The 9842-nt window shown below is 40.6% G+C and overlaps 1 protein-coding gene across 2 annotated transcripts in view; it reads right to left on the bottom strand.

Annotated features, from left to right (window-relative positions):
* Nucleotides 1-6751: 6751 nt before the first annotated feature.
* LOC128317598 (proline-rich protein 36-like) overlaps nucleotides 6752-9842 on the bottom strand; it is an 81562-nt gene continuing 78471 nt past the window's right edge. For both annotated transcript variants that reach the window (XM_053230421.1, XM_053230420.1), the window contains one exon: nucleotides 6752-9816. In XM_053230421.1, the coding sequence (XP_053086396.1) occupies nucleotides 7583-8293 (711 nt within the window). In that variant the 5' untranslated portion in view covers nucleotides 8294-9816 and the 3' untranslated portion in view covers nucleotides 6752-7582. The remainder of the gene's footprint in view (nucleotides 9817-9842) is intronic.

Raw genomic sequence — 9842 nt, 5'->3', positions numbered from 1 at the left:
GTTCTGTAACTGGAAATACATGGTCATACATTTGAAAATCTCTACGGGTCCAGTAAGTAGCTAAAATATTATTGTACACATTTAAATAATAAGCCTAATATTTAAATTGTTGGATTACGTTCATAAAATAAATCTGTACTAAGGGGTCCCTGGCTGCAAAAAAATTGTGAGAACTTTGAGAACCCTGCTCTACATCACAGATTTCGATAACAGAAACAGTCTCACTCTTTTTACACATTTTTTTTTTGTCTTTTTGTCATGTATGTGCACTAGCTGACTAATCAAAATGAATAATAACATAATGAAATCTGTCAAGTCATAAATCCCAAATTTGAGGGAATAAGTGGACGCACGTCATTAAACATAGATGCAGTTGTACACACTGCAGTGTACAAAAGCTATGCTTGTAGCCTTTGCTACTTGAGTCTGGTATATTTGGTCAATAAATAAATGTGATAATGAACCGCCTACTTTTGACTGACAGGCAGGTGACCAATAACAGGCCCTTTCCCCATAGCCTGTAATTCTGTTAACTACATTTACTGTATATCATACTTTTTGACAGTGTATACACTGGAGTGTAGAGAGCCAACTAGAGTGCGAGAATCCGGAGATTGTAATCAAAAAAATGTACATAATATATAACACACTCCACATTTGCCAGTGACGTGACCATGGTGTTGCCCCAGTAAGTGTGACCATGCTGATGTCATCCTTTACAAAAGGACCACTGAGGATCCTGTTCAAGTTACATTACTGATCTAGCTACCTGAGTTATTAAGCTTAATGATTAGATACAGCAATAACTTATTTTATTGCAATAATTACTTCAGAGGCTGATAGCAGCTAACTACTAATCTAGCTACTGTCTTTAGCTATTCATGTTTGACTAGGCTGTGAATAAATTTATAGAGATGATGACACAAAAAAACCCAAACCAACTGTAATTACAGTCAAAAATTCAAAAGTTTCCCCATGCTGTGTGACTCAACTCCATAGCAAGCTGAGATCATGCTAGCAGCCAAGGAAAACAAGGGACGAGATATAGCTAGCTAGCTACTTGCTTGCTAAGTGTCAGTGACAGAGTGTCCTCAGTGGCTTAAAGATACGGCTGTAAATTAGTGATCCATTCTTTTGCAGCTCAGAAGTGCAGGTGACGTTTCAGAGTAGGACTTCATCTGAGTGCTGTTTCCTCTTTAATTCTGTAAACTACTACTATTCATGCAGCATGTACATTAGCTTGACTTCATGAAATGCACATCCACATCATCTCTACAGCATAGTCATACAAGAGTTCATCATATTACAAGAGCCAGGTCTAACAACATACAAACTGTAAACCATGGTGTGTGTCAATACTGAAATATTAATCTTTATTGATCCCTGACATTCATGTTTGAGAATCATCATGCAGGGGTGGACAAATTACTAGCCTGGGCACCTGGGACAAGCAGATTTTGTGTCAGAGCTATTAATTTTTTATTCATAGTTACCTAGCAGAGAAGCAGAAAAAAGGGGAGAAAAAACCCGGACTCCTTATTGACTTTTGTAAAGCAAAAATTTTAATTTGCCATGTATGTTTAAACTTAACACACTTCCTGGGAGAGATGACACGATATCATTTTTTTCTTTTCTGAAAGAAAACCCCCCGAGACGATATGAGGGAGAAACCTTGAGAGGAACCAGATTGAAAAGGGAACCCATCCTCATCTGGGTGACACCGGACAGTGCGATTATAAATCATTCCCTTCTATAACGAAATAAACTATCATAAACTATGTGAAGAACCCAGGCATAGGGATTAGCATAGCGTAGAGCTAAGTATCAAAGACACCGGCTAGACAAGACAAAGCAAGACACTAGGCATAGCAAGACTATACAAGACGAGGCAAGATAATAAACAGAGACAAGGCAAGATACACAACATAAATATGAACATGGGAAGAGGTGTAAACACAAGCTCATGGGAAGGAGCAAGGCTTTACAAAGAGTATGTTTGGTCAAGAGGTTATTATACACACTACTTTATATCATGGTGAATGTAGACAGGTGTTAGTGGAGGTGGAGCTCTGGGTTCACGCTGCGGGAGACGAATCTCTAAGAGTAGCAAAAATTTGTGCTATAATTTGACCAAAATGTAAACCATTTTGAGTACGTATGTAAGAAATCTATGTAACTATGTGAAAACTTGGATAGCTACCAGCTTGCTTTACTTCATTTGTTCGTTTGTGTATCTTCAGTAAGTGTCATGGTGGAAACACTGAGATACACTGAGAGCAAGGCGAGACTAGACGAGACACCAGACTACTGCAACATATTTCAACTTGTTACATAAACTAGTTAATGTGTCATACGTGAAGTAGCCTCGATTATTAGCATTACGGGTTTTTTTTCCTGCTATGATCATGTCCTTAGTAATTACAAAACATCCTGTCGCATAGGAAGATAGCTAGCTACATAGTCAACTTTGCATAACCGCACCAATGAGCTTGCTTAGTTATTATTTTTTTTTTACAGATTTTTTTCTTTACAAAACTTTTCTAGCTTTTTTTCTAAGTAGCTTTTCTAATTAACTTGAGTCATTAGGACAGCAAAAATTGGTTTTAATCACATTTCCTTTTTCAGTGCTGTGGACTCTGTGATAACACAAAAGTAGAAGAAGGAAATGATGAACTACATTCCAATTTTTATTAAAAGATGTACTTTTGAGGAGTAAATATAATAACGATATGATGTATTTCATTGAAACATACAATAAGCCTGTGATTTGTCATGCACTTTAGGTCAAATATGCATGTAAATTTATTTTATGAAAATAAAAATGGTATCTGAAAAACAGCACAGAAACTGTAGGATGTTTTAAAGGTAGTGATGAAGGAGAAAACACTAAATGAGGAAGTGAGTTCTCTGTGTTTACGTTGGAATGGTGAACTGGTTCAGCCGGTATGTCTTCAATGGAAGTTAGTGTTTGCACGTAAACTGTATTCTGTGTGCGTGTGTGTGTGGGTGTGTGTGGGTGTGTGTGTCTTTGGTTATATAGCATGCATTTATTTTAAGTTTTCAATATTTTCGGTGATCCTTATATGATTGTGTATTTTATAATGTATGTTCTATCATCATATCCATCTGTGTACGTATGTGTGTGTGTGTGTGTGTGTGTGTGTGTGTCTGGCCATGTTGCACATGTTTATTATTGCACATGTAATTTTATGTCCACCTGCAGGAGTTGTGTGTACTCAAACACGCATGTGCAAAAGACTCTACAGCTCATTATACTAGACAAACTGTACATGTGTATATAGAAGACTCACACAAACAGGCTTCAATTCTGTTTCTCCTTCACGCCAAAAGGTGGAGAGAAAGACTACAGAAAGAGAACGTTCACTTCCCTCACCCCCTTTCTCCGTTTCTCTCTCCTCCTCCCACCCTCGCTGCAATATTTCACTGCACCCGCTGCTACTCTTCCAGGCCATTAGGGGCATGCTATACTGACACTTCATAGTCCAGCCGATATAAATAGATTTGCTTGTACTCTCTCATGCATTTTCCTTTTCTACCCCCTACAGATTGCTTGTCAGAACATTACGGAGTCGGAATTACAAGCATGGCTCAAGAATATATGAGGTTCCGCCTCATATTCTCCTTTCTTCTTTCTCTCAGCTGGCCCCAGTGTGGCTGGGAAATAGATAAGGGAAAATATTTTGGGCATGAAATCATTTTTAAAATGATTCTGGGTCACAGTCTGTGAGCCAAACATTATGGCGCAGGATATTCTGTCGTCCTGTTGGTTGTGTGTCTATGGTCCAAAAGAACTCGGGGGGGAAAAAACTCGAGGAGCAAAAAGGGCAAGCTAGCAGCATCTAGTGAGAGAACCAGACAAAAGCAGACGCTGCAAAATGCCTTTCTGCTTGTGTGCATGAGAGCACGCACACACACACACACACACACACACACACACACACACTCCCAGCACAGCCCTCCCTCTCCCTCTTCCATTTCTTTGCTCGTGTTCTTTGCTCTGACTAATGCGCAGAGCTACAGAGGAGTTGGGAAACTTTTCTGTCTTTGCTTTTGTCCCTTGTTCCCTCTTTTACAGAACATAAATGCTTAGTTTCACACTCAGTTCTTCACACCCTATTTGTGAGAAATGAAATGAAATCTGGTACAGATTAGCCACTTGTTCATATACTAAAAATGGCACTTTTCATATGTAGACTCAGAAAACAGGCTTCTTCAAGGGCTCCTTAAAGGTTCAGTGGATAATTCATACATATATATATATATATATATATATATATATATATATACATGTATATATATATATATATATATATATATATATATATATATATATATATATATATATACATATATATATATACATATACTGTAATTAGCATAGACAACCATTATAATGTTGTCTATGAACAATTTAAAAACTTTCCGGAGGCTGATGTCACCAGTTAAGAGTCATTGCAATAAGTGATCTTATTTCAGCTCTCTCACAGTCTCTCAACAACAACCATAACAGAGCAGCAGCATAGCCAATATGAGTCTCTGTCTTTCTCAGTAACCTCTCTACTGTTCTCACCAGCTCACTGATGCAGCGTATACACAATTATTCATCACACTCGTTTTGCCTCTGTTTGTGTGTGAGTTGGGAGCTAATTAAATTGGCTGAATAATTAAATGACTTCTTAGTAGAGATTGGTCTATTTTTTTTAACTTCTGTTTACTTAAACTTTTTCTCTCACTGAACATCTGCCTCTTTAGGCAGAAAAAAATCATCTGTTTAGTTTGAGGTCTATAGTAATACTATGCTTACTAGCAACTATTAACTTCAACTTTTAGTTTTCTTTAAGGTTTCAGTTAATTTATCTTCTAGACCAGGGTATTACAAAGGTCTAACTAAGGCTAGTAGCTGAAATGTGAAGCGTATGGAGAATACTGAGTATCAGATGCAGAACCACTTGACTCATGACTTTTGGCAATGAATGGCATTTTTTTTTACTGGGAACTTAGTGGTTAAGGTTCTGATCAGAAAGCTATGAGTTCAAATCCCAGGACTGCCACTGTTGGGTTCTTGATCAAGACTTGTAACCCATTAAATGTTTGTATTGTATTTCTCTTAACTTTAAGGTGCTTTGGATAGAAGTGTCTGCCAAATGAATGAATGTAAATGTACTATACCTCTATTGTACTATAATCTCTAAAATCTGAGTTGAAATTCTAATTTATCTCGACTGAATACGTACATGACCATCATTTGTATAACTGGATAGCTATGAATAAATGATTACTGAACACTGGTGTTACTGCTGTGCTCAATGTTGAAATATTAGCCTACTTTGACTGCACTGTTGCAGATGGTATAGTTGATATTTCTGGTCCCAAAATGGTGTTGCCAACATTTGTGACGTTCACTGAATCTACACACATTTCAACCTCATAGCATTAAAAATGGTGTAAACTAATATTCTTCTGTATATGTAGTCAGCGTCCCTAATTGGCTGATTGATTATGGCCCAACCCTGGTCCTGGAGAACCACATGTCCGGCACATTTTAGTGTTCCCCTGCTCTCATACACCCACTTCAACTCAGAAAGAGCTGTTTATCATCTGATTAGTTGGCTCAGAAGTGTTAGGACATAACTAATTTTTATTTATGTGAGTTTAAATCTGTCATATCAGAAGCAACATGAAACACAATTTTTCACAAAGACCCCAAATGTTTCTTCAGATGAGTCTGCAGTTTTGGCCAAAACCCAGTTATTGAGACTACTGAGTCACTAATGTTCATATATTGTGAAATAGTGAAAGAAAAGCCTCAAGCACGAATAGAAAGGCTCAACTGTTCAAACTGGCAACTATTGGACTCAATCAGATTGGATCCCATGTGAAAGTTTTGGAACTAGAGCAGTGTGTCAGCACATGAAGTCCAGGTCTGTTCTTCATCACTTGCATGAACCAATAAACCAATTTTTTGAGCAAAAAGAAGCAAAATGGCAGTTAGTAATTGCAAATATAGATATTGCATTATTTAGAGAGGCTGTGGAGAAGAAAGTTCAGAGAACTGCATATGAGAGAGAGAGAGAGAGAGAGAGATATTGAACTGACTTTTGCTTTTTACAAGTTACAGACACTGGAAAGGATTAAAAACTAGCCTGGAGTTAGATTTATTTACAAAGAGCTAGACAGATTATTACATTTTAGCACAAGTTTTAAATGTTTTCCATCTACTGGCTAACTAGCTACTTTGTTTGATAGCAGTATTGGAGAAACACACAAGTTAGTAAGAAAAGTAATTAAAACACAGCCTCAGTGTTGAAATGAGCTTCTCCTCCTACTCTGCACAGATCTGTTTCTCCATTCCTTCAGAAAATGTATGAAGACTCGCTCTTCAGTTAGTAACACATTGCTGTTGTCTGCACATTACATCTGTATTAACTGTCTTTGTATTAGTTTTCTGAGCATTTTTATATTTATTGTTTATGCATAATCTAGGTTTGAAGTCGAATAAAATTGTTCTACAAACCACCATTAGTCTCTAGTTTTACTGGGTATGAATCTTTACAGATACTTTATATGCTTCAAACAGCTCTTTCAGATCTTTGCATGTTTGGTAAGTTGCTGTGGATAAGAGTGTTTCCAAATGAATAAATGCAAATGCACAGTGCCGTAATTATATATATATATATATATACATATAAAAAGTGAGGTGGGAATACACCGTTAATTGGACACGAGTCCATGGCAGACACATTCACGCACTGAGGCAATGGGGCAATTTAGCATAGCCCAACCCCCTACTGGTGTGTTTTTGAGAGACGTAAGGAAACCAGAGAACTTAGAGGAATGGAGAGAATGTACACAGAAACTCCAAACAGACAATAACCCGAGCTCGGGATTGAACCCTGGAGCTGTGAGGTGGCAACACTACTGTGCCGCCCTCTAAAGAAATTCAATTAAATGAATTAATCAAAACCAACTTTCATTAACCAAGTTTGCTAGTGTCACAGGTTTTGAAGGGTCAGAGGACGCAAGTGTAGATTTTATTGTAGAAGGTGCACGACGACAGTGAAAATAAGAATTGTAAACATAAACAATGGCTACAAGGCAAAAAGAGGTAGATTATGATCAAGGCTATGGAATACACAATCCCACATATGCACAACAATGACAAAAGCTTGACAATGAAACATGCAGAGACCGGGACATAAATAGGGGTGCTGATTAGGGATAACACAAAACAGGTGTGGATTATCAGTGGGACACGTGACATGGTTATGTGTAATGTAGTTCAGTGCCGATTTCGTCATAACCATGACAGAACCCCTCCTTTAATGTGCTGCTCCCCACGTGCAAAACAAGTTTGAGAGGGGGTCCTAGACAGCCAGACGAGATGTTCCCCAGCTGATCAGGGTTCTTAGGAGCACTACAGATCGCGGAGCCGGCAGAAGATGCAAGGTCCAGGCAATGAAGTGCAGCGATCTCCTCCACGTGGCTGAGGGGTGGCACGACATCCAAGGTGAAGCACAAGCGCAGAGCGACAGCCACCGTGAAGCCAGCAGGGGAACGAAGTTCAAGGCGGAGCCAGAGGGGGGAGTGATGTCCACCAGGAAGCTAGAGGGGAGGAGCGGGATCCCCGGCAGAGCCAAGGAAGGGAGGAGCGGCGTCCTCGGCAGAGCCAGAGAGGAGGAGCGGGATCCTCGGCAGAGCCAAGGAAGGGAGGAGCGGCGTCCCCGGAAGAGCCAGAGAGGGGAGGAGGGGTGTCCTCGGCAGAGCAGGGAGGTGGAGCGACACCTCTGGCAGGATAGGAAGGTATAGTGACATTCTCAGTGGAGCAAGGCGGCAGAGCGACATCCTCAGCAGGATAGGAAGGTTGAGCGACGTCCTCAGCGGAGCGAGGAGGCAGAGCGGCGTCCTCAGCGGAGCGAGGAGGCAGAGCGGCGTCCTCAGCGGAGCGAGTAGGCAGAGCGGCGTCCTCAGCGGAGCGAGGAGGCAGAGCGACGTCCTCAGCGGAGCGAGGAGGCAGAGCGACGTCCTCAGCGGAGCGAGGAGGCAGAGCGACGTCCTCAGCGGAGCGAGGAGGCAGAGCGACGTCCTCAGTGGAGCAAGGAGGCAGAGCGACGTCCTCAGTGGAGCAAGGAGGCAGAGCGACGTCCTCAGCGGAGCAAGGAGGCAGAGTGATGTCCTCAGTGGAGCAATGAGGTGGAGCATCGTTCTCTGCAGAGCAAGGGGTCTGAGCGCGCCCCCCCCCCCAAAAAAAATTTCCTGAAGGGGCGCATGGCATTGAGCCATTCCTGAGTGGCCTTGACCCAGGCTCCCTTCCCCTATTGCTGCTATGGTGAAAAAGTCTGTTGCATCCATGTTTCAGTCAAGCTTTCTGTCATGGATTTTGTAGAGATAGCGGATGCAAGTGCAGATTTTACTGTACAAGGTGCCACACAAACAACCAAAACAGTGAAAACAAGAACTATAAACATAAACAATGGCTACAAGGCAAAAACAGGCAGATTATGATCCAGGCTGTGGAACACACAATGCCACATATGCACAACAACAACAACAAAAGCTTGACAATGAAACATACAGAGACCAGGACGTAAATAGGGGTGCTGATTAGGGTTAACATAAAACAGGTGTGGGTGATCAGTGGGACATGTGACATGGTCATGCGACATGCTGGGGCTGATGGGTAATGTAGTTCAGTGCCGATTTTTATCATAACCATGACAGCTAGCTTTAGTTAATATTAGTGTAACTATTATATTTTGTCATTTAGTGACAGTTTACACATGATGTGTAATCTCTTAGACTGTCTGACAACTAAACACTGAGTCCATTGCGTCCAGATTGAACCCACTGGGTGAGCTGAGTGTGTTGAGTGTGTTTGTCAGATGGGGTGAATGAGTTCACTGAGTCCTGTGTCTAGCAGCCACACGCAGTATGTTCTAGAGAAGCGTGACGGTGGTAACTCTCATACACGCAGAGCTCAACATACATAACAACACACATTTATGTGTTTGGTAGCAGAATGATGGCATACTGCCATCTGCAATCTGTCCATTTCAAACAGATTGTACCATTTAGGTCAATAGCTAAAGCATTCATTCTGAAGAATTTCATATATTAATTTTCATATGTAAAGATTTTTATACCCACATATATACTGTGTATAAACATGTGCACTTATATATATATATATATAAGGCAGTATACACAATTTTTGTACACACGATTTTTCATGGTCATCATTTGAAGCAGATTTGTTGTAATTTGCCTGAAAAACTCTCATATCATCTCTCAGAATCATGATGATTTACACTGAAAAAAGTAGAGACCAGGGGCTACTTACATCAAGAGAGCTTTATACCTAATCATAAGCTAAGTCAGTCATAATGTTCAGGCTTTTAAGATTGTCGTGAAAACTGGTCTTGAATTAAAATTTAAGACTTGGCATAAAACTGAAAGTAAATTCTATACTGTTTTTATTATAATTGCTTTAAAAATTAGTCAGTATATGGGGGCATGGTGGCCTAGTGGTTAGCACTGTTTCCCGGGGTTGGGGGTTCGAATCCCACCTCTGCCCTTTGCGTGCAGGGCTTGCATATCCTCCCCCAGCCCAAAGACAGGCATTGTAGACTGACTGGCATTTCCAAATTGCCTGTAGGATGTGAATGGGTGTGTGAGTGTATGTACGATTGTGCCTTTAATTGGGTTGGCACCCTGTCCAGGGTGTCCCCTACCTTGCGTCCTGAGTTGCCTGGGATAGGCTCCAGGTTCCACTGCGACTCCTCCTTCTATACTGCTTATCTGCAGTATGGAAAATAGATGGATGG

Source organism: Pangasianodon hypophthalmus, chromosome 27 (assembly GCF_027358585.1).
Source record: "Pangasianodon hypophthalmus isolate fPanHyp1 chromosome 27, fPanHyp1.pri, whole genome shotgun sequence".
NCBI classification, from domain to species: Eukaryota; Metazoa; Chordata; class Actinopteri; order Siluriformes; family Pangasiidae; genus Pangasianodon; species Pangasianodon hypophthalmus.
Note: the sequence above shows the minus strand (reverse complement) of the source record. Positions and strands in the feature narration are given on the sequence as shown.